This window comes from Semicossyphus pulcher, unplaced genomic scaffold (genome assembly GCF_022749685.1).
Source record: "Semicossyphus pulcher isolate SPU_LCO1_2020_fin unplaced genomic scaffold, fSemPul1.0.p SCAF_3, whole genome shotgun sequence".
Taxonomy (NCBI): Eukaryota; Metazoa; Chordata; class Actinopteri; order Labriformes; family Labridae; genus Semicossyphus; species Semicossyphus pulcher.
In genome coordinates this window covers 34419224-34446882 of record NW_027211704.1, presented here as the reverse complement: position 1 = coordinate 34446882, position 27659 = coordinate 34419224, and the positions used below count along the sequence as shown (strand labels likewise).

Here is a 27659-nt window from a genome sequence, read left to right as displayed (position 1 = left end):
TTTTTTAAACTTCATTCTATTTGTAAGTATCGTAATTTTTATTTAAGCTTGTGTCTTTTTGTTTTTCTTTATCTCTCTAATTTAAGTGTTTTTAAAGCCTCCAGTCGACAGGTGTAATAATAAATACAGTGCATCTGGTGCTCGTGCATTATTTTTTGTTGCACTTCCAACACAGTTTTTTTCAAGTGTACTAAATTATTTTGAATATATATTTATTTTTGTAACACTTTAACTACTAATAAACTTGACTTAAACTATATATCACAGATGTTTGTTGGTGCTGTGAACATCTGAGCTGATTAATGTCAGACATAAAACTGTTGTATAATATTATGATTTCATCTGAATGCTTTCCCTATTTGTAATTAATGAAAATAAAAATCAATAAACCTATAAAAACCTGTAAAAATATCATACCCTGTCAGAATTAGAATAACACCTATTGGAGCCAACTCTGACCAAAGATGGAGACTCAGAGAAGAGCGTCATCGTTTCTATTAAATTATCTGCTGCAGATATAAATGCAGTAAAAGTTCTGCAGGTCTGTAACTGTAGAGAAACTGTAAGATAAATAGAAGAGTATCAACACGGTGCACCACATCAAACATTCCTTAAACTTATTCCTTTAAAACAGAACTGACAAATCAGAGTCAGTTGGTTTAGAAGAAGATGATGAGGAGGAGGAGCTACAATAAAATGCATTATAATATCATTGTGTATATAAATAAATAAATCATAAATAAATCATGATACAGTAAGATGATTAAGATTGTTCTTTATAAGATGTTATTGGGACAAACTTGATCATTAGTTTAACTCTGAATGGAGGAATTTGTAGACACATCTTCATTAAACATTTATTTATTAACATAAAACACTTTGAACAACAGTTTTCCAAACACTCATCAAATTAGTAGCTGCGTGTAGCTTTCAATAGTGTCACATGAACTTCCTCGGCAGGTGGAGCTGTCATGACACAGATATTCAAAGACCCATTTTTGTCTGAGCACTTTAAGTTGTTCTTATGAACATGAAAATACTAAAGGAAGGATCCTCATATGGGGCAGCACGGTGGTGCAGTGGTTAGCGCTGTCAGCTCACAGCTAAAAGGTTCTGAGTTCAAATCCTTTCTTTGTGGAGTTTGCATGTTCTCCCTGTGCATTCCCTCCGGGTACTCCAGCTTCCTCCCAAAGTCCAAAGACATGCTCGTTAGGTTCATTGGTGACTCTAAAATTGCCCGTGGGTGTGAATGTGAGCGTGAAAGGTTGTCTGTCTCTATTTGTCACTCTGTGATTGACTGGCGACCAGTCCAGGTTTAACCACACCTCTTGCCTAATGACAGCTGGAATTGGCTTTAGCCCCTGCCACCCTAACAAGATAAGCACTAGCCTATAGATAAAGGATGGATGGATCCTCATATGTGACATCACATCAGTTAGAGCACTCTTGAATCCTTATAAGACTTAGACTTTATCTTTGAACAACATAAATATCTTTGCATGATGCAAATGTATTATTCAATCAAAACATCCTTGTGGGGCAAGGATTCCAGTTTATATAACATCAGAGACGTTTTCAGCCTGTTGGACCTGCTCAACATGGCGGCAGAAAATGGACATTCCGGAACAGGAAAAGGGGTAACAGCGGCGCCTGCGCAGTGGCTCACCCCGAGTCCCTGTAAAGATGTCTGAGCAGGCGGGGAGGGAGCGGAGCGGAGGACCCGAAACAAACGGACAGAACCCGCGACTCTCCGCAACTTAACCGGTCAAGGTAAGGGCAGGCGGCCCCGCGCAGCCGATCCGACGGCACCGACATGCGGCGGAAGGTTTCGGCATTCGAATGAACCTGACTAATGGCGCGGAAGGCGGCTGAGTTTGTAAAAAAAAGGCATAAATACTGTGCAGGGCGCGCAGCGCTGTGGCAGGGGCGTGTCCGCCATCTTGTCTGAGAAGTGGCGCCTAAACAGCAGCTGTCGCTCTGAGCGCAGACGGAGTGGAACGCGCAAAATGGCGAAATAAACGCGAGCTAGAGACTGGTCGATTCCCTCTCTGCGTATTAAAATCACTTTAGCCTGGTTTGGCCCCGCTGTGAATAGGTACTGTGAGCCGCTGTGTCCGTGTCTTCTGCTGGGGCTCCGGAGGAGCAGCCGCAGCTTTTTGTTGTCCTCCCCCCTTACCTCCCCCTCCTCTTCTCCTCCTCCGTGTTTGTTTGGAAAGCCTGCGAGGCGCATGCGTGTAACCATAGCGCTCATTTCTGCGTATGTGAAAGAAAACATCTAGAATAATTGAATTTGCTCACACACCTCTTTAATTTCTCATGATATCACACAGACCTCATGCTTTTTCTTTTATTGAATGATCTTTTTTAGAACTCTGAAATCGTTCAGTTTGCCGCCATCTGCCTTCAAACCGCCACATTCAGACGGTCTGTAACCGTAACGAACAGGTCGGCCCGGACCTTCGTGTTGTCACAGAGATCAGTATATGTTTTGATCTCAGAGTCACAATCGACTGGACATGCTGAACATGCTGTAGGACAACACAAAATGTTAATCTTTAGTAAAGATGTTCTTGAGCTGCTTCAGACTCGGTCATCATTGACTTATCTAAACATCTTCTGGTTTATTCTACATAATGTCATGAAACATTGCAGCCTGTCGATCAGTTCACACTGACCTCGAACAGAGTTCAGTGCGCGTCATTTTGATAACTGCTTGTAATTTCCTGCCGATAAACAAATCGATCAGACTGTTTGGGCTCTAGATCAGTTTGTCATCGGTTTCGGTTTGTTATGATTGACGGGTCTTAACAAAATATACCTCGTGTCACCAGATTTTCGTATTACACACTCAGTGTCAACTTTTTTTTTTTGACACTTTGGTTTGTTGTGGACATTTAATCAGTTCCTAAATTTAAACAAGAACTGCATTAACTGCTCTTTCCATTGACAAATCAACAGACAGAAATTTGACACAAATATTTTTTTATAATTACTGTATTTATGTATTGCTGTTTATTGTTTAAGCTTTTAATTTGTAATATTTTGCGATGTTATTAAGATAATGGTCAGTTGCTTCTTTGCTCTCAACTGGGGGTTATCTTCCGGATTATTATTTTCTTTCTTAATAAATTAATCTTTAAGTCTTTAAAACATCTTGGGGCAGCACGACTATTTTACCGATTAGTCGCTTTAATCTAAACGATTAATCTTCCTCAATTATTACACAATTATTTAAACGTTATTGTTTTTACAGCATTCCCAACTCAAGGTAATGTGCTCAACATAATGGAAGAAATAAAATAACTACTCAAGGAAGCCCTATATGTGAGAAGCCCAACACTCACACACACACCCACCGTGGTTTTGACTTGTCTGTGTGTTTTCTCTTCAGCTGTTCGTACAAACCACCTTTTTGTTTTGTGATAACTTGAAGTACTCCCTTACTTTCGAAGCCTTGGGCCTTTGGAAAGATTCACTCTGAACCGAGTCAGACCCTGCCGCCGCCGTCATTTTTAAAGCTGCGTTGGGTTGACTGGAGCTGCTCAGCTGACCAATAACTTGAGCCAAAAACGACTGATGTCATGATGCGAAAGAAAAACGATGACAAACATTGTGCCGGTTAAAAATATTGATGTCGACGTATTTTCATCGCCGATGAGATTGATTATGTCTACTATTCGTGGCAGCCCTAAAACATCTTAACTTCTGTATCTGGTGTCCTTGTTCTGTGGGAAGAAAGCTAATATCAGAAAATGTTTTTTAAATGTTTGTTGAATATCATTGTTAAACTGATGTCATTTCTCAGAGTGTGTATATGGTCTGATCAATTATAATAAATATTAGAAACAGAGTAATCACAGAGTTTGTCCAGACAAACTGACGTTTACTCCTATTGAACTATTAGTTATTGTTTGTCAACCAAAAATAAGCAACTTCTTTGATAGTTCAATAATCGCTTTAGTTAATTATCAAGAACAACAATCAATCCAGCATGTCTCTATTATTGTTTATGTAAAAAATGTGATGAATACCATATTGTTGTCAGTCCAAGAGCTCATTAGTGTTTTATTTTGAAAGTTAAAGTGTGTCTTCCTGTGCAGGCAGATCGATGTCATTCTGATGAGCAGTTGAGATGTCCAGCGACAGCCAGGGATCGGTAAAGGGGGAGGCGGCCATGATGCCTTCTCCCTCTGTCCCTGCCTCTTCTCAGGGACCGCCCCTTTCTCCGTCCACCACCGCCAAACCACCTGAACTTCCAGGTACACTTGTCGTTTCCTCACCTGTCTGTCTAAGCTCAAAGGTACACCTGTCTGTCTCAGCTCCGAGGTACAGCTGTCAGTATCTTACCTGTCTGTCTGAGGCTCAGACGTACACCTGTCTATCTGTCACCTGTATCTGAGCTCCCATTTACACTTGTCTGTCTCTCAGCTGTCTGTCTCAGCTCCTGGGTACACCTGTCTGTCTTTCTGACTTGTCTGTTTGACATTGGTCCAGCCTTGATGGTCTGAATACTGGTCTGTCTCTCTGACCTGTATGTGCTTCTGACTTGTCTGTCTAGCCCATGAACTGGTCCAGGCTAGGTGGTATGCTGGTCTGTCTTTCTTACCTGTCTGCCTCTCTGACCTGTCTGTCTCTCTGGCCTGTCTGTCCGACAGATGAACTGGTCCAGGCTGGATGGTCTAAGTGCTGGTCTCGGAGGGAGAATCGACCTTATTATTTCAACAGATTCACCAATCAGAGTCTGTGGGAGGTGCCAGTGCTGGGTCAGCATGATGTCATTGTGAGTACTGTCATCGTTTCCTTTAACACTCTCCTTATTGATCCAACAGTGGCATTATACTTCCTGTTTACATCCTTCAGAGACCTACGGGACAGTAGGTGCAACACTTTTAAAAACTTTCTCCTGTCCTTCGTTGACAGTCTCACTCAGCCGTCACAGTTTGACATTTGGAAGTGACAATTTGTGTCTACTTTCCTTTTATTATAAAACAGTAAATTCCTTCTGCTTTATTGAAGACTAACTTAAATGATTAAAATGAAGTAGAAGCTTTATACAGTCAGTAAGTAGGAAGTGAGACCCAGCAATTGCCTGTCTTTCCCTCTGTCTGTCGGTCAATTTGTCTCTCTCTCTATCTACCTGTCTGTCTGCAGTCTGATCCTTTAGGTCTGAATGCGGCTCCAGCTGAGGGAGGAGACAGTAACCTCGGTAATGGTCAGAGGAAGAGGAGGATCTCTGAGGAACAGGGGGCGGCGCCTAACAGCTTGAAAAAAGCCAAGGTAAAAACAACCCTACCACAGCTACACACACCCTGGCCATGTGATCTGGTTACTACTCTAGAGTTAAAAGTTAAACCACCGTTCTGATCTAACAAGAGTTGTCATGTGTGTCGTTCTCAGGTTGAGCCCACCACGCCCATCTCTCCCAGCACTCCTGGGGTCAAACCCTGGAACTCAGCGCCCGAGGACAAGCAGGCTCAACCAGCAGCGCCCACGACTCCAAGCCCCGCCCCTGCTCCATACAGACCAGCTGTGTGAGTGTTTAGGCCACGTCCTTCCTCTTTAGCATCTGTAGCTTCTGTGTTGATAGTGGTTAATTTGTTCCTCCCGGTGGTTATTAAAGTTGTTTATTGTTTTTCAGTATTTACTGGGATTTGGACATCCAGACCAACGCTGTGATCAGAGAGCACCCCCCCGCCAACCATCTGCCCCCTCACCCTGAGATTGAACTTCAGAGAGCTCAACTGACCACCAAACTAAGGCAACACTACCACGAACTGTGCCACCAGAGAGAAGGTTACTATCACATCTCACACGATGATTCATTCCTGCTAAACTAGACCTGCAATCAACTCCAATTTAAAAAGGTCTCCATGGTGTCCCCTAGAGGCCAACAGTATTTTGTTTAACAAACGTTACGTATCTTAATGTGGTTTGGAGTAAAGGCATGGAGAGTGGGACAAAGAACGTAGTTGAGTTGTAATTACTCTTGATGGAAATGAGAGGGGCCACTTTGGACCTCTTCACTGTTTGTAACTAAGATGGATTAATTAAGAATCGAGGGGGCATCAGTGGGGCTAGGGGTCATTAAAATCTTTTAAAGTGGTTCACTTGGAAGGTAAGTGGTTCAATCCTGAGCTTCTCCAAGTTAAAGTGTCCTTGAGCAAGGCACTTAACACCAGATAACTCCGGATGGTCAGGTCATCAATGTGAGCTTATACATGTGCTTATGCTGTCCATTTACCAGGCCATCTGGACTTGTGACTTGACTGAAGGACTTGACCTGGAACTCGGTAGTCTTGACTTGGGAGCTCAGTTCATACTTCATGGTCTTGACCCGGGACTTAGCTGTCTTTACCTTGGACATGCTTGCCTTGTGACTTGTTTTGAGACTTTTGTCTTGCTGCTGAACTTGACAGCCTTGTCCTTAAATTGTTGGTCAACTGAGTTACAAACTCTGCTCTAGAAAGTAATGTTTTCACCTTCTAAAAGTCCAAGTGCTGCATGTAAAAGCGTTGTATGTCTGCCTGTCTGTCTGTGGTTTAGGTATTGATCCACCCAGAGAGTCTTTCAACCGTTGGCTACTGGAGAGGAAAGTGATCGACAAAGGTCATGACCCCTTGCTGCCGAGTGACTGTGCCACTGTCATCTCCCCGTCCATGTTCAGAGAGGTCATGAACGACATTCCCATCAGGTACCCGACTGACACTCAAACCTATATTTAACGCGACATGTTTTTAATGTTTTCATGATTTATAGATACCTGTGTGTCTCAGGTTGTCACGTATAAAGTACAAAGAGGAGGCCCGGAAGCTCCTGTTTAAATATGCTGAAGCCGCCAAGAAGATGATTGACTCCAGGTGGGTAAAAACATAAAAACAGACCAGGAAGAGTTTTTTCCTAATGGTGTCATCAGCCGGTGTGTGGGCTGGTGTTGACAAAGCTCTGATGATTGATCTCTGACCTGTGCAGAAATGCGAGTCCAGAGAGCAGGAAGGTGGTGAAGTGGAACGCTGAGGACACTATGAACTGGCTGCGCCGAGATCACTCCGCCAGCAAGGAGGACTACATGGTAACCTTTGACCTTTAATTTCTTGTTTTATAATACTGTGTACATTCCTCTCAGGATTTTTAGTCTTTTAAAGGATTGTCCATAGAAAACAGTGTGTTCAAGACAAGGTGGTTCATGCACCTGGTTCCTGAGTACCTTAGATCGATAGTCGAATAAATGGTTGTATCATCAGATCTGTGGCAAGCTGAAGGAGGAGTCTTTTTGGGTTGCTAGGGCAAGAGGAAACCTGAAGCAGCCGACACGTAGCAGAAGGACTGCAGTGTCTGTGGACATGGGTCAGCCAGTTCCAGCGTCAGTCACATCTTGTCTGATACTTAGAGGGGAGCTGCTCATCTGACCCACTAGTAGATGCTGAAGACTCTGGACAGTCTGGTGCTGTCTTAGTTGAGAGACGTCTTAAATGTCATTTGGGTGTCGGTGATAGTCTGTGGAGTTGTGGCTACTAACTAATACATTATAACAAATTACAAATAAGCCGAAACATCTATATGGTTTATGGTTACGGTTAAGGGCTATGCTTAGTATGATGTCAAGTCGGGTACCAAAGTGTTCTCTTACTCTCAGAGTTGTTGTTCCGACTGGAGGGAGCCTTCACATCATTTTCCCAAGTGAGAACTCTGATCCTGACACCAAACGAATGCAGGACATGACCTTGTCCTCAGGGGTATCTTGTTGGAGGTTACTTCGGAGAATCAGGTGGTGCCGTCGGTTGTAGTCGTTCGCACCTTGAATTACGAGAAGTGAGAGCTGAATTAGAATTCTTAACAGGAAGTCAAGTAGTCTCTGTGGCTGTCGGACTCCACCTGGGTTGTTTACTTCTGGTGTCTTGGTTCTGCTCGTTAGCTCGTATCTGCTCGTTATCAACCAACTGAAGCGTCAAAGGGGATTGATAATGAGCAAAACATTTGAATCAGGTGTGTTAGAGTGCAGAGAAACCTAAAACATGCAGGAAGGTAGCTCTCCAGGAGCAGGGTTGGAGAGTTGACTGGGGAGTCACATGGGGTAATGGGGGCACATGGGGTTAGAATCGTCCTGAACTCCTCAGGCATCTCCACTGTCTCCTTTATCTTTGAGCTCTTAGGTTCTTTTGTCCACAAAAGGACACAAGGGATGATGATTAAACATGGGTCAGCCAGGGTGTCTTTTTTTCAGAAGTTTTGATGGCAACTGGCAACAGAATTATTGGTCAACTAGAAGGACTACATATCCCAACAGGCCTTGACATCATCCAAGAAAACAGAAGCATTTATGGGCTACCTTGCTAAATCTTGTGCCATTAAGTCCCGAACCATGATGCCGTCCCACAGAACATATGCAACATATGACGGTTACATTTATGGGGCATAGGCCTTTTTCACAGCGGACATTTTTACAGCCAACAGGAAGTAAAGCACGGATGTTTATAGTTGTGTGCATGCTGACTGCCTGTCAACTTTCTCAGACATCTGAATAGAACAGAACATTGTTAAAGTTATTATTAACACCTGGTCTTTTCCTCCTGTTGGATGTAAAAATGTCCGCTGTGCCCATCATGTACAGTCAGCTTGCTAGCCTTAGTGTGCTGATTACCAGCCTATGAAGCTAATTACTAACCTGGCCAGTAGATCCAGTGGAATGCTAGAGCTACTGCCTACGACAACTACTCTTAATTTTGACCTTTACCCTTCACCATAGTTGTCACATGTTCACTATACTAACATGTAATGTAACTGTGCGTAGGATCGTCTGGAGCACCTGAGACAGCAGTGTGGTCCTCATGTCACCGCCGTCGCCAAAGACTCTGTGGAAGGAATCTGCTCAAAGATCTACCAGCTGTCTGTAGAATACAGCCGCCGCCTGAGACAAACACACCTGAGCCTGCTGCAGGACCCCCCCACAGGTACACACAAGCCTAACACAGGACCCCCCACATGCGCTCTCCTGTCCTGTGTCTCATGTGCTGTTTGTGTGTGTGGTTTCAGAGGCGACCGAGTCCCCCCAGCAGTCCCGGTTGGTCTACTGTTACCCGGTGCGTCTGTCGCTCCCCTCGCCCCCTCTCCCTCGAGTCGAGCTGCACTTTGAGAATGACGTGGCCTGTCTGCGCTTCAGAGGAGAGATGGTCAAAGTCAACAGGGGTCACTTCAGTAAACTGGTCAGTACTGCAGACAGCACCCTGAGTACTGACAGATACCACTGGTACTAATAGGAGTAGAGGAAAATGGATACAGCATCACGCACAGTATCACGATATTTTGTGATCACTTGGCACAGATTATCAGTTCAGTCGTTGTCACTGATGTTAGTACTACTGTTACAGCTCACTCAGGTTCTATCAGGGGTGTAAGTTGTTTGTTTTTCTGCTTTGAACCCCCCCACACCTTCAAAGGTGCATTTGTTCTGTTTTATGTCTGACTGTCTCTCTCTCTACCTGTCTCTCTATCCAGGAGCTGCTGTACCGGTACAGCTGTATAGACGATCCTCGCTTTGAGAAGTTCCTGTCCAGAGTCTGGTGCCTCGTCAAGAGATACCAGGTCGGCTTTCTCTCTGTTAACCAATCAGGGTTCACCTGATCTCACCTGGCAGTTTGTGTTTGGTAACAACTCAGTTAATCAGTGAGTTAACGAGGAGTGTCTGTGTGTGACTCCAGGTGATGTTTGGCAGTGGTGCTAACGAGGGGACCGGCCTGCAGGGGGCGCTGCCGGTGTCTGTGTTTGAGGCGTTGAATCGACAGTTTGGAGTTTCCTTCGAGTGTTTCGCCTCACCACTCAACTGCTACTTCAAACAGTTTGGCTCTGCCTTCCCCGACATCGACTGCTTCTTTGGATCCAGAGGGTGAGACGGGTGTTATTCACAGTGCTATACAGTGTGTGACTGCTGTGACCTGTCTGTCTGATGGTTTTCAAGTCTTTCTGATTTTGTATTTGAAATCAGAGTTTTCATGAGCTAGATGTATTTTGACTTTGTGGGAGCATCAGAACATATTAAAACATGTTATAACATTGATAAACACAATGTGCTCATGCAATATAACCAGTGTTATTACCAGTGTGAGTTTGTGGAATGACATTGTTGTTAATCGAGTGTGTGTTTTTACAGCTCTGTTAGCTCAGTGTGTAGTACTACAGTGTTTCTAACCAGAGTGCAGTATATCAACACGGGGTTTCTGTTTCAGGCCGTTCCTGTCGTTCTGTCCGGTCAGCGGCTCGTTTGAAGCGAACCCTCCGTTCTGTGAAGAACTGATGGACGCCATGGTGACGCACTTTGAGGTCAGTGCATTGTGTTGTGTACTACTTACAGTCTTTGCCTTTACCAGGCTGCTCTGTTAATTTCGATTCCCAGTTACACTATACAACAGCTTGTCTGTGTTAAGAACATAATGAATATATGCTTACACATGCATACCAAAATGCAAATACCATCAAATGTGTAAAGGTATTCTGCTAAATATGTAAGTTAGCAAAAACAACACCCAATTATCTTAAGATTTTTAATTGCTCATGAATCAAAAAAAACATCTTTAGAACTGTTAATTATAATACAAACACATTGAAGTGCCAAAAGATCAAACTCATTCAGCTGCGAATACAAACATGTGGTCATGTGATGTTCAGTGTGTACAGGCCGGCACTGTACTAGTCTGTACTGGTTTGAACATTTCAGTCAGAAGTCAGAAGAGACACCACAAACTTCTCATCCAGGACAAGTCTTCATATTACTTTCAATCTGTGTCTCTCAGGGGCTTTTGGATAAGTCCTCTGAGCCACTGTCCTTCATCGTCTTTGTCCCTGAGTGGCGTGACCCCCCGACCCCGGCTTTGACCCGCATGGAAGGGAGCCGATTCCTCCGTCACCAGATGTGCATCTCAGCCTACGAACACGAGTACCGCTCCGGGAGCCAACACATCTGCAAGAGGTACTGGTACCGAGTCTTCTATAAGTTGCCACCATTGACTGTATACAAAAATGGACCCCGCCTCTCTTTGTATAAAAATGAATACACAATGGAAAGTTCAATGACTGTAGTGTTAGTGTTAGTTATGCCTCCTCTCACCGTTCCTCCTCTACTCTGCTACTCGGGATCAGAACGCTGCAGGAGCCCCATTTGTCAACAGAGCTGTCAATCATGAGGTCACGCCCCCTTTTTATAGCATCAAATAACTAATTAAAGTAAACTTGTCAGAAAAATGAACACTTGGACATAAATCAGCATGATAAGAACTAACTATAATGACAGAAACCATGTTTGAGAAAAATGTATTTGACGTGTATTTTGATTTTATATATTCATATTATTCATATTATATATATATTTTTTTTTAATTTTGTATATTCTATACTGCAGCCAGTCAGCAGGGGGCGATAGAGAGGGTTTGGCTTCACTTTTGAGGAGCTATCATGCCGTCCATCTTTGTATACAGTCTGTGGTCACTACAGGGAGAAGATCTACTGTAGTGTACTCCAGTGTACCTGTATTGCACAGTGTTACATGAAACTCTGTGTCTGTGTATTTTCAGAGATGAGATGTACTACCGGGCGGTTCACGGTACTGCAGTATTCTTCCTCCAGAACGATGCTGGTTTTGCGAAGTGGGCTCCAACTCCGGAGCGTTTAGCCGAGCTGACGGCAGCATATCGCCCCTCGCCGGCCCGCCCCTCCACCATGTCCTCTCCTGGCCCCGCCCATACCGCTCCTGGAGACAAAGACTCCACCCCCAAGGCAGCTGATAGGACACCAAGTGGGGTGATTTCACCTGGTGTCCATGACAACAACAACAGCAGTAACAACAACAACAACAACAACAACAACAGCAGTAGCAGCAGCAGCAGCAGCAGCAGTAGCAGCAGCAGTCCTCTAGACAAGATGGCCGCTGTGTAGAAAGGGTGGGCCTTATATTGTGACCACGCCCCTTCACCTGTTGGAACATTGTTTCAAGGTTTTTCTCTGTTTTACAGCATTAGTTTGTTGCTGATTGTTGTCTCGTCTGTCCAGAATGTCCCTCACCAGCACCTGTAGCACACCCTCAGCTTCTGTCAACATACCCACAATGCCGTTCTGCTATGGCCAGAGCATTCCCTCGAAATCCTTTGCGTCGTCTTCTAGTGTTTTTTCACCGTGTCCCCTCAATCTGGTTCGTCCCCCTGACATCGGCTCTTCTGATTAGTTGAAGCTCTGACATCACAGCATCTGGAGTTTTGTTTCACCTGCAGCTGATTCAAGTCCAGGTGTGGCTGCTCCTGTTGCTTAGCAACAAGCATGGCAGCAGACAAGTAGATGAAGTAAATCAGCGAAATGTTGGCGCTCCAGCAATAAAAACCTTTTAATTCACCTGTGGTGTCATCTGTGATGTCACTGGTCCTCTGGGTCACTGAAGGATCTTCCTATTGGTCCCCATACCAACAGGGCTTGGTGATTGGTTGATAAGGCAGCTATCGTTTCTATTGGACTCGTCTTTCTTTGTTGGGTCGGACAGAATTCAGCGGTGTCCCTCTTCAGGCCCCGCCTCCTTATTACACCCTGCCAATCACTGCAGATCAACCTAAATGGTCTGTGATGGATTGTGGAAAACTGAGTATTCAGCAGGCAGGAGGAGGCGGGGCCTTCATTCAGTTCATATTTACTGAAAGAAGGAGGCGGAGTTCAAACTGGGACTCAGATTGGTCAGCGAGGACAGACGCCTCAGCAGACATCCATTCAGACTTCCTGTTGTGTCATCTTTGGACAGGAAGTCTGATCAGCAACATGAGAGTCAGATGTTTATGACAGGTGTGTGGCAGCAGGTGGAGCTGTTGGAGATGATCTTACCATTTGAAATTGAGTTGTGAAGTGTGACACCTCTTCAGGGGAAGTTTTTTTGTCACTTGTGATTTTTCCCTCTGTAAAGGAATCGAAGTTCACGAAACTACAAAAAATAGAACAAAAGCTATTCTGTAACCTGTTAAACAAAAACAAAGAAACTGAAACTATCTGATAATCGTTTGAGTGTTTTAAGGGTTTCTAAAGTAACTTTCTCATCTTCTCATAGATAGTGTTGACAGGCATTTTTTTCTTTTTTAATCATATGATTGATTTTTGACTAATATGTCAAATTGTTACTATTTTCTCATAACAGTTCACCTTTGTATTCACAACAGCACTATTCTCCCTGTAATATTACAACTTTTTCTCAATATTATAAATGATAAAATGACTTACCTGACAACCTTTTGACTTTATTTAGTCAAAGTATGAATTTTTGTCAGTGGCACCAGTACACTTACCACAGAACATTAATCTTCATTAACAAATTCTTTTAAATACGATTAAACAATGAAAACTACTTGGGTAACTAGCGGCTGGTCACACTTCATAACTCGACTCTAATTGCTAACTGACTGTTCTCTGATTGGTTAATGAGTCGTCCAATCAGGCGTCTGTCTCTGTCTGACATCAGTTTCCGCCCCAGCATGTAGATACTGTACAGTTAAACTGATATGAAGTCTGTTGATGTTATTTTCCTCATCTGCTGTTAAATTGATTGAAAAACAAATTAAATTGTTTTTTTATTTGATTTAATTTAACAATTTTTTAAAAGATTGAGATCTGTTTTCTGTATTATACAGCTTATGATAGTTTGTTTTAAACTAAACCAAAGTGTTATTAAGAAAATCTATATCTTGTATGTAAAAGTAGAAGTGTGTATGCATCAGTAATGCTGAAGTCTAACCAGCAGAATACTCCTCCACGTTATTTTTATAATTCTCAGCTGTTTCTCTATGTGACCTTTTGTTTTTTAAGGTTTTCTGTTTTGTTTTGTTATTTGGGTTTTTGTTTTGCATGAAACCTCTTGAACTCTTAACGATGTTCTTGTTTCCAAACGTGTTTTTCAAGCCAAGTCTTCGGGCCGAGCAGGGTCGCTGCGTCACTGAAAATCTTACAAACGTTTGAAAAATTGTTTTTAAGTTTTCTCTGAAGGATAGTCCAACATTTTCTGGGAGCTCGGCCTTTGTGCTAAGCTAGGCTAATGTAATGCAGTACCTCTGGTATTTGTAAGTCTCCTCTGTGTATCTGTAAAACACATTAAGTTGACCAAAAACAAAATGGAGATGTTCTTTGTAATTATGGGATCGCTATCTTAAAAAAGGTAAAGTTCTTATAATTATCGGTTAAAAACCCTCTGACAAAGACATCAGTGTCTTTCTATATTAGTCTAAAGATGTGCGGACATTTGGCTCAGAATTTCCATTATGATGTCCTTGTAAAATTGGATTTTGTTGTTTTTATGATGATCTGTTCTCAGGAGCTTCATTGAAGTTCTTGTAAATATCTGATAAAAGATTATCTCAAAACTACAATCAAAGATAACTGTAAACTGAATTGCAAATTATAAATCTCAGCATTAGTTCTCTATCTCCTCAATAATTAATTCATAAAATCTCTCATGGCCTTTTCTTTTACTTTTGATTTCTGTATCATCATTTCAAAACTTTTCATCTGGAGATAAATATTAAAACTAAATTCTTAGAATATATTTACCATTTAATAATTGACTTTCTTTAGTTTTGAAAATTTGGATCTAATTTTAAAAACAGATTTCATGATAGCTTTCTTGTAATAATAATTTGCTCTCGTAACTAATACTTAAAAAACAGAAGTCATGATTGGAAGATAACACCTCCAGTTGTTTTGTCTTTGCTCAATTTAATGTACATTTCTTTCTGTATTGATTCAAACCTGCGACTTGTTTGGTTTCCCTCAGATTCATGAAGAAAGTCAACAGACCAGAAAAATTACCTTTTTGTCACTAATCTAAAACCTCCATTTGTAAATATACAATGATGTTTAAAGTGACTGTGTGTGGTGACGCGGCACGGTGACGAAGGCGGCCATGTTTGTGTTGGGGTCTTCACAGCTGGAGAATGTAAATACAGTCTGTCCTTCATCCTGCCTGCAGACAAACTGCAGCTTCACTCTCCCAGTAAAAATATATCCAACCCAGTAACAGCAGTCCTTCTTGTCTTTATGATCCTGTGTTATTTACATGTTTTTTATTAATGATCCAACTGAATCGAACATTGAACATTTTGAACAAATATATTCACAAAACATATAAATATAAATAATACATATTAATGAAATTCTTCAACTGTCAAATATTAAGGGGAAAGATTTTCTTAAGTAATGCTAAAAACATTTTGAAAAATCAAAACATTTTGAGAAGTTCCTGTTTAATAAAAACTCAACTTTAAGAGAACAAGAATTTTACATCCTGATAAAAAACATTCAATAACGACAGAAGTATAAACTCTTCAAATGACAACCTATATTTAATCTTTGATTGACACACATATATATATATTATTATTTTATTTATTTATATTACTTTATACTAAAGAACTATATTTTGTCATAATGTCTGGGTTCTGATAGGAGAGATTTTTAACTGATAATCATGACAACTTTTTTATTTAGGACTTGAAAGTTAAAACGATGAAAGTTTCTTGAAATAATAATAATGATGATAATAACTGTAATTATATATATATATATATATTTTAAAAAACGTTTTGTTTAGACACTTGAAGATTTGGCTTTTATTTTGAAATGAATGGCCGGAAGACATTTTCGTGTCGGTGTTAGCGGAAGAACACGAAGCGTAACTTCCTGGAAACAAATCTCATCGACTGTCAGAATCGATTACTGATTATCAGTTTATCAGTAAACATCTTTCATAGCGCGGTGACCCACGAAAACAAAGCGGCGACGCGTTGAAAACAGGCCGGTGACGGTACTTTGTAATAACCGTTATCCGACGCTGTTAGCTTTAGCTGCTGTTAGCTTAGCATAGCCCAGCATAGGTAGTTCGGTTGGACCTGGACCGGATTTTGTCAGCATCGTTTGCACAATGGGAGCTCACCGCAGTGAGGGAGGCCGGGACTGGCTGGAGCAGGACGGTCTGGAGCAGCCGGAACAGAGTCCGGTACGAACCACAGCTAACGGCGGCTAACACATTAGCTTAGCCAGCTACTGATCTGAACTCACATAATGTTATGTTTTGTTTTGTCAGTGTCTCGATATCGGTGCTATTTTAGTTATGCAGTAAAGTGTCTCATAGATGACGCCATGGCTCCAAAATTATTATTGATTCTATTATTGATTATTGATCTGTCAATATTGTGTTGAGCAGAGTTGTAGTCCCATAAGTCAGTGTAAACAGTGCTAAACACCTGGAGTTTCTGATTGAGAACTGACACCAAAGAGTTTGTGATTATCAAAAAGTTGCTGTCTTATCCTTTAATTGTCAAATTGATTAATACTGTGTGCTCTAAACGTAACCATAGATTGTTCATAGTACAGCGATCATTTAACCCTTATATGACTGTTGTTATCATGGTGATCGGGTTCTCTGTTTTATGAAATTAATGAATAGAATCAAAATTGTCAAGGTTTCTCTGCGCAGTCTAAAATATTATTCCATGTTTGTTCTGTTCTGAAAAACTGTTATTTCTTGAGTGATTAATTCACCCACATTATTGTGTGTGTCTGTGTCTGTGTGTGTGTGTGTGTGTGTGTGTGTGTGTGTGTGTGTGTGTGTAGAACCCCTGGAACCTGATGATCAAACACAGACAGATTCACAGACGAGGACGACGCTCACACATGGCAGTCAGGTCCGTACTGGTTTATACTGGGACATACTGGTTCTGTTGCTGTCCGCAGGTCAAAAGGGGTTTCTTTCACTCTGAGGGTCATTCAGATGTTATGTCTAAAGATGCATGGAAAATGGCAGCTTTAGACGCACTTCGGTATGATGAAAGCGTTGATGGCTGCATTTCCATGAAAACTCTGCTCACTCAAATCAGAGTAAATTTGATGGACGAACAATGGCCGCTGCTGCAGTGTAGTGTTTCTTACTGTATTATTTAGTTTTCTCTGATGTCCTCCGGCTGCTCTGCTTCAACTCTTTATGATTTACAGAGTTTCCTGAGGGACAGAAAGCTAAGCTAACTGAGGTTGTTAGCTGAGCTATTTGACCAACATGCAGCTGATGGTCCTATTAGCTGACTGTTTGGTCCGGAGGTACCCATCAGAAAAAGCACTTCAGTTTGATGACAGGGAATATAGAGTGCCAAGGTGATCGACAGAGGCGTCAGCCAGGACTGTGACTCTGGGAACAATGAAGATATAGCCTGTTCTGGTGTGGACAGAAGAAGCTTGAAGTGGGAGATGGAGGTTGGGCATTGGTCCAGCTATCATCTGGAGGCCTGAGTTATTTATGGTACATTCACCCATGTGGTGCAATGAGCCGAACCTGGCAAGAAGTCCACCTTGTTACTGTGTTCCCTGTCATCAAACAGGGCTTTGAGGTCCAGCCTTGTTCACTGGGAGGCTGCTGAACATGTTCGCTTGCCAACCTCTGGTTCTGTGGTACATTCAGGCACCGCCCCGAGCTCCCAGCCTGGACCCTCTGGTCTGTGCTTCTATACTCTCTGCGGCCCCATATCCCCAAATTCAAACAACTTTAGCTGTCATAATACAGGGGACCAAAATGTCGACAGTTTCTATAAGAACGCAGCTGACGAGGTGTTTGTCGTAGAGAGGAGGGCTTAGTTTGATCTAAAGAAGGTTGAAAAAATTCAAAGACCCAGCCATTCTGTTTCCATCTTCTTATCTCAGGTGCCTCGTCTGCTGCACTGGTGTTGCACCTGGTGTTCCATAGTAACTTATACCTACACGCTGCAATAACATAAATTACTACGTGAAGTAATGCGACAATTGGCACGTTGCCGTGACAACTCGCTGCTACAGCATTGCCTTCAATTTTGAGTTTTCTTGTCCTGCGTTTGAGCGCCCCTTTAATGTACAGAACAGGAACGTGTGACAGACTGTTCTGATTAATTGTACCGGCATGTTTATCAAGGTTCCTTTTGAGGGTCTTGTTTTAAACTAACATGATACTGAGACGCATGTTGGATGAAAAATGATGTGTTCTTACAGTCTTCCTGCTGCAGTTTTATATATTATATTATATATTATAAACTGTTTGATATAAATAATGAATGAAAACATAATGTTAATGATAAATGTTGATAATAGCAACCTGCAGAGAGGAAAATGCAATCATCATGTGTCAAAAGATGACTGACGGGTATCATATTGGTCCTCCTGTTGCAATAGTTCATATTGGTTTATAGTGTGTCTAATTGTGTGTGTGTGTGTGTGTGTGTGTGTGTGTATACTTGTAGCTACACTGATCCTCAGGTGTCCATGGACCTGCTGAGGGCGGTGCTTCAGCCCAGCTTCAATGATGACATCATGGCTGTCTTCAGAAAGTACCAGAAGGTCAGAAATCTCTGTGTTTATAAATATTAGTAGATGTCAACATGAATGAGGGTGTGTGAACAGGTGTGTGAACAGGTGTGTGAATGGATGTGTGAACAGGTGTGTGAACAGGTGTGTGAACAGGTGTGTGAACAGGTGTGTGAATGGATGTGTGAACAGGTGTGTGAACAGGTGTGTGAACAGGTGTGTGAACGGATGTGTGAACAGGTGTGTGAACAGGTGTGTGAATGGATGTGTGAACAGGTGTGTGAACAGGTGTGTGAATGGATGTGTGAACAGGTGTGTGAACGGATGTGTGAACAGGTGTTGTTCTCATGTTGCTGTGTTCGTTGCAGTTCTTTGACAAAGCAGCGGAGAACGTGAAGGAGAACGTTGGTGACGACATTCAGACTGATCAGCTGATCAAAGAAGCCTGCAGGAACGTCCTGGAACATGTGAGATCACCTGCTGTTCTCTGACCTTTGACCCTGCTGGTCAAGTAACCCGCCTATGAATCTGTGATTTTCTCCCTCTGTTTTCCTTGTTGGTCACCATGGTTTTCTCTGATGTCATCACCAGGCCAAACTGATGTTTCCAGAGGCGGAGGTGAAGAAGGCAGGGTCAGAGGTCGCAAACAAGGTAGGAGCGGACCAATGAAAACATGCAGACCATGTTGTTACCTGGTCCAGTTCTGATGTGGTTCTTTTGTCCTGTCAGAGGTCCAGACCTGCTGATGAAGACTTCATTCAGAGAGGAAGCCCCCTCATGAAGAAGGTACTGTCATCTTGGACCACCTCAGGTGTTTCCTAGACAGACAGGTGGATGTTTTAGCCCAATGAAAGCTGCGTGTTTTATAACTGACAGCATTTTCGAAGTTCATTAATTTATCTAAGTTATATGTACTCTGTTCTCACTTTTCTTCTATCGGTCCAAAGTTTTAGTCATTAATGTGTGAACGGATCAAAGTTATTGGGCTGAAACGTGTTAAAATCTGGTTCCATAACGGTTGATTTTAAGGATGATTCAAAGAGCTGAAATAAGACAGGTGTGACAGAAATGTGTGAAAGACTGATGTTTGAAGGGAGACGCACAGGTGTGTCTGACCGGCATACAAGATGACAGACAAGCGTGACAAACTGACAGCTGTGACAGGTGTGACCAACATATGTGGTAGGTGTGACTGACCGTCATGAGAATGGGATGATGGATAACAGATAGGTGTGTCAGGTGATAGACAGACATGACTGGCAGGTGTGACACATATCAGCCAGGTGTGACTGACATGTGCGACAGGTTTGACAGGAGGCACAGGTGTGACAGGTTGACTGATAGGTGTGACGGGTGATTGACAGGTGTGACGGGTGACTGACAGGTGTGACCTGTGATTGACAATTAACAGACAGGTGTGACCAGTGATTGACAGGTGACAACAGGTTTGACAGACTGGTATGACCGGTGATGATAGGTATGAAAGTTAACACACAGGTGTGGACGGTGACTGACAGGTGTGTCAGGTTACACACAGGTGTGGCGGCTAACTGACAGGTGTGAGTAGTGACTGATAGGCATAACAGGTGACAACAGGGGTGAAGGTGATTGAAAGGTGTGAGTAATGACTGACGAACATAACAGGTGACACACAGGTGTGACGGCTGACAGTATTACCATCATTGAATGTGATCGTTGTTTGTCTTCAGAGGAGGACTCGTCCAGGTGTGTCGGCCGCCTCTGACAGACCTCACGGCTACTCTACTCAGTGAGTATCTGACAGGTGACATCATCATCAATATCCAGGTAGACTAGAACACCTGACAAACCTGTGACTGTTTTTGTCTTCAGGGCGAAGCCCAAGTCTGATCCCATAAAGAGAGAGGGACCAAAGGTGAGTCTATTAAAGGAACTGTCAATCACACAGGTGTCCGACAGGTGGTGCAACAAAAACTAACTGAGCAGTTCAATTGATATATGAATCCACAGATCTATAATATATTATATATACAGGTTGTATGAATATTATTATTTATTTAACCTGTGTGAACATTTATATTTCTGTCTGCAAATTCAATAAGCCTAAATGTAAACTGGCACCTCAGCGTTGTTAGCGTGACATTAGCATTACAAGAAAAGTAGAAGCTAACATGGAAGGCTTTGATGACCTCATGCTAGCATCGCTGTGTGTCTTATGCGTTAGCTTTAGCCTCATGTGCTCTCAGGTTAAAAGATTAATACGCTACATTTTAAAGTGTTGTGTGAAGTCTGCTCTGGCTGGGATCTGCGAGCAGCTAACTGACAACAGTCACATGACTATATATGAGACAGCATTAGCTGTAAACAGAACAAAAGCTTAATGATATCAAATAAAACAGCACGTACCTGAATATTACGGCACTCAGATAACAGGTATGAAACACAGCAGTCACTGATTGCTCCACACACTCCGTATTTGTTCCATAGCCTCCTCCTACAGCTACTGATCATCAATTTATGACTTAAATATTCACTAAATAAATCTCCACAAATGCAATTGTTCTATCAAGAGTCCAATAATAACCTGCTGTCCGTTTGTTTTGACAATAAGACGAATGATGCCATGTTTGTTTCAGTGGGAACCGTCCAGACTGAACGAAAGCAGCACGTTTGTTCTCGGCTCCAGAGCGAACAAGTGAGTCATCAGTATGTTAGCATCATCTTAGCATCATATAAACATTGTGTAAACATCATATCAACACATGGAAACATTGTGTATACATTTATTGTAGATAAATAAACATGAAATAAACATTGTCAGGGATGTGATTTCTCTGGATGTGACCGACATGAAGGACTTCTTAGAGTTAAATGGAGAGGACTTGAGGGCATCTATAGAATGATTCATAAGTAGTTTGTTAGCCTTCAGCTGGAGCCTAACCTGTCTATTTAAAAAGAAAAAAGTTTCTGTGATGTGTACAAGCAGTGGTTGGCGGCTAGCAAACGAAATAGTTGTGCTAAAAGTCTAAAGTCTATAAGATCAACAAGGTTCGAACCTCCATTATGTCCCGATAGTACTTTTCTGTATGTACTAACTCTTTGTATATTTTCCTGCTTTTGAGGGAAAACTGTATCAACATCATGGAAACAATGTATTAACACCTAAACATGTCAAACAGCTGAACAGTGTTGTGATGTCACTGCAGGGCGCTTGGGATGGGCGGGACCAGAGGACGAATCTATATCAAACACGCAGATATGTTTAAGGTAAACACACACACACACACACACACAATCAGCTGATGTTCTGTCTGCTGTGTTTTTATCCATCAAATCTGTGAGTGCTCTGCAGCTTTTATGTCTGATGTGGATTTGTGTGTGTGTGTGTGTGTGTGTGTGTCAGTATGCAGCAGATGCAAAGGATAAGCAGTGGTTGGCAGAGAGACACCACATGAGGGCAACAGGAGGGAAGATGGTGAGGAAACACACACAAATGAGTACTGCAGTATTTAAGGTACTTCAGTGTCATTTTAATGTCAGACGGCTCCATGGTAACAACAAATCACTGAGCGTTAGAAATACACAGGAAGAGGTTTAAATGTATAACTGCACCACTGTGACTCGTGTGTGTGTGTGTGTGTGCGTGTGCAGGCCTATCTGCTGATCGAGGAGGACATCCAGGACCTGTCTCGCAGTGACGAGTACAAGTGAGTCTGGCATCATCCCCTCATCTAAATGGTTACCAGTGCCACAGGTGTATCTCTGTCTTTAGTTGCCAGGGTAACTGCTGTGTGTGTGTCTGTGCGTGTAGGGACTGTCCGGACGTCAGGATGGACGAGATGAAGCCATTCTCAGTTCCTCTGTGGATGGTGGAGAAGATGCAGCGAGCAATGGAGGCTCAGAGAGACGCTGACCTCTGACCCCTGTGACTGCCCCGCCCCCTAACACACATGCTGATCACATGACCTCTGACCCCCATACTGTAGGTGTCTGTAGAAAAACCCTGCCAGATTCTGTAGAAACCGATGGGCCAATCAGAGAGCAGGAATTTATCATGTGACCGTCAGGCTCTGATTGGCTGCTTCTGTTTTTATATTTACTGCTTTTTAAAAAAATAAATAAAAACATCTTTTGTTACATGTGGACCCGTTTACCTTCTGTTCTTTAACGGATCTGATCTGATCCAGATCAAACCAGATTTATCTAACTCAAACCAGTTTCAGACTAAATCAAGCCAGTTTAATCTGGAACAAGCAGTTTAATCAGGATTGGACTATACCAAACCAGTTTAATCTGGATCACACAGTATGGAACCAGTTTAATATGGATCTGAATAAATCAAACCAGCTTAATCTGGATCTGCCTGGATAAAGCCAGTTTAATCTGGAATAAACCAATTTAATCCAGATCAGACGAAAGCAAACCCAGGAGCCAGATCACCCTGTATTACCTGGGGCCTAAACTATGAACAAAGTTCAACAGACCCAGGGTATCTTCTCCTGATCTGCCTTCACTTGACCAGACGAAGGAGATCGTGCTAAACTGTCACAGGATGCCGAAATCACAAACATATTCTTAAGACAAAATTTAGGAAGATTCGTAAGAAAAAAATTAAAATCTTGAGAGGAATTCACTATTATTTTCTTAAGAACAGTCTTATGTCATACGGACTTCTTTATTTTCTTACTTACGAACTTCTTAGATGAGATGAACTATGTATGTAAATAAGGCCTGTCATTACTGACTACAAGGCACCAAAGTGTTATTTCAATGAATTGAAATCAGCATGGGTGGCAAAAATGTTTTACAAATTACAAAAACAATAATAATAACAATATTTATCTGTCTGTTGATTCATAATAGAAAAAAAAAAGTATGAACTGTAGTTCAATGATTTAATTAAATAGGTAACTTCCCATACAGGAAAATATTCAAACATTAGTTACTGGCTTTGGTTAAAGGCCCTTTAAATGTTAACTGTCTCATTTGGTAGCTTAACTTTAGTAGATATGAGATGTACACCATAAACAATAGTGACATGCTAACATTCTAAATAAATGGATAACTAAATGCTCGCTATTGTAAGTGAACATAGTAAAACTGAAATTCAGCGAATTGATTGTCTAAAATATGTTTAAATGGATGAATGTAGAGGCTGACCTTTTCACTGTCACAATTTTAAGACGTGTAGGGTCATCTTAAAGTTGTGAAGAAACTTAAGAAAATTAAGAACTTTGCTTTCAAGAATCTCATTTATTCTTTTTTTTCCGAACTTTCTTCTGATGTTTCTTCATAAGAAAAAAACTAAGGAACTTTATTCAGGAATTCAGGAAGTTAGGAAGAAAATTGCACTTAGATGACTTTCTTTCCTAAGAATGCTTCGTGAATCCAGCCCCACTCGACGAGTCATCCCAGGGTTTCTATGAGCACGTTCACATGAAAGGGCCGTTGTTTGGAGCAGATGACCAATCTAAACACGGGCAAGTCTGCTGTCAGCTGTTCGGCATATTTTACAAACTCTGATTTTTTTAAAATGTGATTTTAGAAAGATACGAAGAAGCTACACATAATCCAGACTAAAATCCACTCAGCTGCAGCGGCCAAGTAGCAAAAGAAATACAGACTGTGTAAATGTGCCAATGTAATAATATCACTGATCATTAGAGCACCATGTATTTATTATAACACTCGTGTGTTACATGAAATTAATACGTTACACAGATGTATTTTTGTTCCATTAATGACAGATTTAGACCTTATTCTCTCAGTCGTGTCAAACTATGGAGCAAATAAAAACTGATATAAAACCACAATTTAAAGCAGTAGCAGGCTCCATTGTTTTTATCAGTCCCTGTTGTAGATGTATATCAGTAAAGCACGATCAATATCGCTCATGAATATATTTCATTAAATCAGACGGTAAAGCGGAAGTGTGTTGCCGGTCTCTCTCCCTCCTCCCTTTCATGATCTGTGCTCAGAGCTCCTAAATCAAGAGACCTGATTGGTCAATGGGTGCTGTGTAGTTCAGGTTGATCTCTTATCGCGAACATAACCTGCTCCGAAGCAGGTCAGGTGTTCAGCATAAGTTACCATGGTGATCTACCCCTGTAAGAAGTAAACCAGCTTCGTTTGACTGAAAACTCGGAGTTAACCCTGAAGTTACCTCGAGAACCGCTGATCCTGCTTCGTAGTGTACCCCCCTGATGAGCTCAGTTTGTAGTTCAGGCCTCTGATCCAGATCGTGACGTCACAGGTTTCCCGTCATGGCTGCCTCATACTGATGAACACTGAATGTTACATCACACACCAAACAAACTGCAAGTTGTGACATCACACACTTTATTTATAAAAATAAATCAATAATCAAACAGAAACAGATGCTACAAACAGGACGTGACATCATCGGGAGGGCGGAGCTTCACTCGATCCCTTCCTGTTTGTCCTTGATGGCGACTCTAAAGCGTTCCTCCAGCAGAGAGAGCTCACTGATGAGGTCAGTGATGGCGTTCGTAAACGCTTCCTGTCAACACAACACATCATGAGGAACATGACATCACTTCCTGTCAATACAGACTGTAGTCAGGTGTGTGTGTCTTACCTGTGGGCTGTAGTCAGGTGTGGTCTGCACTCTGATGACAATCTTGTGTTCCAGAGGGTGAGGAACTTTATAACCAGCAAACAGAACCTGAGGATCCTTCAACAGCTGACTGATACACACACACACACACACACACACACACACACACACACACACACACACACACACACACACACACACACACACACACACACACACACACACACACACACACGGTTAGGGTCTGAAGCAGCAACTTAAAGTAAATGACTCACTAGAGACACACTCAGCATCATCGAGGGGAAATGATAAGCATTTATTTTTTTATCATTTTTAGATTTAAAAGTTTCATTTGTAATTCAATATAAATACAATAAAACTTGTATAATAAAGGTTAATACTTGGTGTCTATGTATCGATACGATAGCGACGTTAAAGTTATCGCTATACTACGCTGTAGTGATTCTCCTCATGCCTTTTAAACTGACCCGAGATCAGACAGTCTGGATGTATTTTAAACAAGCTGCTATTTCATTTCACATGAACAGGTAGCAAGTACAATAATCATCTTCATGTCATGAAATATCAAGTCAATAACAGTAACACCTCTCTAGCCAGGTATAATCAATATATTGGCCACTGAGTGCAGCTCGAGTACTTCAGACATGTACTACTACTAATATAAACCACAGAAGAAGAAAAGGTCAAACACAACAACACATCTCAATTACTGTAGCACTGTTCCCATCACTTAAAGCTCCTGTGATGAGTTTTAGCTGGTTATGAAAGAGACTGTAATTAATACACATTCCACTATATGAGCTAAAAAAGCAAATACCACCATCAGCGACAACAGTGACTATATCTATATAGTTATTTTTAATGTCTGTAACCTCTGCCACCAGGTCAGTGTCAGAAGGTGTGATTTACTGTATGCAAACCAGAAGTGCCTTTGTTTTAAAATCTCCACAGTCAAACAGTTCCACAGAGAGTGATACGTTTGACTTGAAGATTTTTGGTTAAAAACACTACTTAGGCATGTACAGGACAAGATCAGCAAAAAAATAAGAGATACAGGACATCACATGACAATTAGATAGAGTATTCTGTATTTGAAGAATTACACAATCAAACAATTCTGACATGTTTTTGAGAGTAAAACTATTAAACTTCAAAAAGCTTCTACAACTTCAAGAATCTATTTTATTGCAAAGATAAATAAAACCAATTATCGTTCAAATTGTAGACAATTGTGCCAGGTCATTTGCCTAATTGTTAAACATTTCACCGTCTATCTGTTGTGCAAAGTGTTGTGAAGAATTTTACATATTGCTTTGACGACTTCAACTGTCAACGGAGAATTGGACCAAGGCAACTGAGAAAAACTAAGTATTCACTTTTGCACCTGCAAATATTCACTCCTATTACACAGTAAATACAAGTGAATTTAAAACAGTGTCTTTGTTTCCTATGACTATATTAAAGTGCTTCCCCTGAACAGTACAGGTGAATCACTGCACACACTCCTAGATTGTCCGAGGGAAGCGGCTGTTTAACGGCGGTGAGGACGTGTAACCGGACAGACACTTCACGATCCAACGACTATGTGATCATCATCAAGGTCCGTTGACGGTTGTCCCCCACGGGGAAACAGCCGCTTCACTAAACCATCCTCCAGTGACATACTATCTGAGTCTGTTAGCATAATGTAAGCGCTGCTAGCCTCTGCTGCTAGGCTCTGCTCTGTGTCCTGATAGTGTGTTAGCATGCTGTTAGCTCAGTGAGCCTCTTACGCTCGGATGATGTTTCCCAGAGTGTGGTCCTCCTTGTTCAGAGTGAACAAACACGCGTTTGGGACCTTAGTGTCTTTAGTGATGCTGATCTTTTTCTCTCCTTCAAACAGAAGAAACGACTCGAAGGCAGGAGGTGCGTTCATCTTTTCTATCTAAGCGCGAGTACCACCAACTACTACCAACCGGAAGCACTTTCTTCAAAACAAGAAGCCGACGACTTCTTCTATGGGTTAAAAAAGGCAGTTGGCAAACCAGTTTACATATACATTACCGCCACCTACATGGCAGGAGAGCAAAAACAAAAAATACATAAATAAACCAAAATTCTCTCTTATTTCTGTTACTCATTACAATTAATTAAAACGTTGGTTTGTAGAAAAAGAAGAAGCACTTATTAAATAGAAGATTTAAAAGAATTACTTTTTATTTTGTCTTTTATGACAGTTTCCTCAATGTAATATTGAGTTTACTGTATTTTATTAGATATTAATTCCTCTCTTTCTTCATCATACGTGTTGAAATATTTCTGTGGATAGAGAGATCGCATCTATCTATCTATCTATCTATCTATCTATCTATCTATCTATCTATCTATCTATCTATCTGTCTGTCTGTTTGTTAGTAAACAGTAGTTTAAATAAATGGTATCGTTCTTTTATCAAATTGGAAAAATTAATAGTTACTCTGATGTGAATTTATTAGAAAAGAAATTAGAACTAATTTTTACTTTCGTTAGCATCCTTTCTGTGTCATTTAGGGCTTTTTATTGATTATTTTAAAATGTTCATATGATGTTCATAATTTGTAGTGAAATCCTAATTTTCACATAGAACTTAAACAGTGGATGATCTTAAAACATACTTTTAGTTAGACCTTTCACTTTTAATGAAAAAAACCTCGTTGTTTCATTTTACATGTGATCAACTGCATATCAACAGAGTCTGTCTTCATCAACTTTGTTGAATGTAATGTTAATTTGA

At 41.5% G+C, this 27659-nt stretch overlaps 3 protein-coding genes across 3 annotated transcripts; 2 read left to right on the top strand and 1 right to left on the bottom strand.

Moving 5' to 3' along the window:
- The first annotated feature begins 1682 nt into the window (after positions 1-1682).
- pcif1 (phosphorylated CTD interacting factor 1) lies at positions 1683-15021 on the top strand. The gene is made up of 16 exons (XM_069678743.1): positions 1683-1770; positions 4101-4259; positions 4656-4780; positions 5152-5277; positions 5398-5531; positions 5639-5793; positions 6544-6691; positions 6774-6857; positions 6970-7069; positions 8789-8948; positions 9031-9200; positions 9493-9579; positions 9696-9880; positions 10221-10314; positions 10785-10960; positions 11562-15021. Exons 2-16 carry the CDS (start codon positions 4133-4135, stop codon positions 11920-11922), a joined length of 2232 nt encoding a protein of 743 aa, XP_069534844.1. The 5' UTR covers positions 1683-1770; positions 4101-4132; the 3' UTR covers positions 11923-15021.
- Positions 15022-15669: 648 nt separating this feature from the next.
- LOC138605895 (deoxynucleotidyltransferase terminal-interacting protein 1) lies at positions 15670-22446 on the top strand. The gene is made up of 13 exons (XM_069678353.1): positions 15670-16003; positions 16621-16691; positions 18267-18363; positions 18699-18797; positions 18922-18981; positions 19060-19116; positions 20040-20098; positions 20182-20224; positions 20946-21004; positions 21516-21576; positions 21713-21784; positions 21961-22016; positions 22121-22446. Exons 1-13 carry the CDS (start codon positions 15929-15931, stop codon positions 22227-22229), a joined length of 918 nt encoding a protein of 305 aa, XP_069534454.1. The 5' UTR covers positions 15670-15928; the 3' UTR covers positions 22230-22446.
- Positions 22447-24631: 2185 nt separating this feature from the next.
- Positions 24632-26851, bottom strand: polr2j (RNA polymerase II subunit J). Its single transcript, XM_069678522.1, has 3 exons — positions 26680-26851; positions 24908-25016; positions 24632-24829 (listed from the first exon to the last, which is right to left on the bottom strand). The coding sequence occupies exons 1-3, from the start codon at positions 26820-26822 to the stop codon at positions 24728-24730; spliced, it is 354 nt and encodes a 117-aa protein (XP_069534623.1). The 5' UTR covers positions 26823-26851; the 3' UTR covers positions 24632-24727.
- Between the last annotated feature and the right edge of the window lie 808 nt (positions 26852-27659).

Coding starts and splice junctions, on each gene's coding strand:
- polr2j (XM_069678522.1), bottom strand. CDS start 26,822: ATGAACGCACCTCCTGCCTTCGAGTCGTTTCTTCTGTTTGAAGGAGAG. Junction 25,017..26,679: donor CTGGGAAACATCATCCGAGC/GTAAGAGGCTCA, acceptor TGTGTGTATCAG/TCAGCTGTTGAAGGATCCTC. Junction 24,830..24,907: donor CACCTGACTACAGCCCACAG/GTAAGACACACA, acceptor TTGTGTTGACAG/GAAGCGTTTACGAACGCCAT.
- LOC138605895 (XM_069678353.1), top strand. CDS start 15,929: ATGGGAGCTCACCGCAGTGAGGGAGGCCGGGACTGGCTGGAGCAGGAC. Junction 19,117..20,039: donor GAAGCCCCCTCATGAAGAAG/GTACTGTCATCT, acceptor GTTTGTCTTCAG/AGGAGGACTCGTCCAGGTGT. Junction 20,099..20,181: donor CCTCACGGCTACTCTACTCA/GTGAGTATCTGA, acceptor TTTTGTCTTCAG/GGCGAAGCCCAAGTCTGATC.
- pcif1 (XM_069678743.1), top strand. CDS start 4,133: ATGTCCAGCGACAGCCAGGGATCGGTAAAGGGGGAGGCGGCCATGATG. Junction 5,278..5,397: donor ACAGCTTGAAAAAAGCCAAG/GTAAAAACAACC, acceptor TGTCGTTCTCAG/GTTGAGCCCACCACGCCCAT. Junction 9,580..9,695: donor GCCTCGTCAAGAGATACCAG/GTCGGCTTTCTC, acceptor GTGTGACTCCAG/GTGATGTTTGGCAGTGGTGC.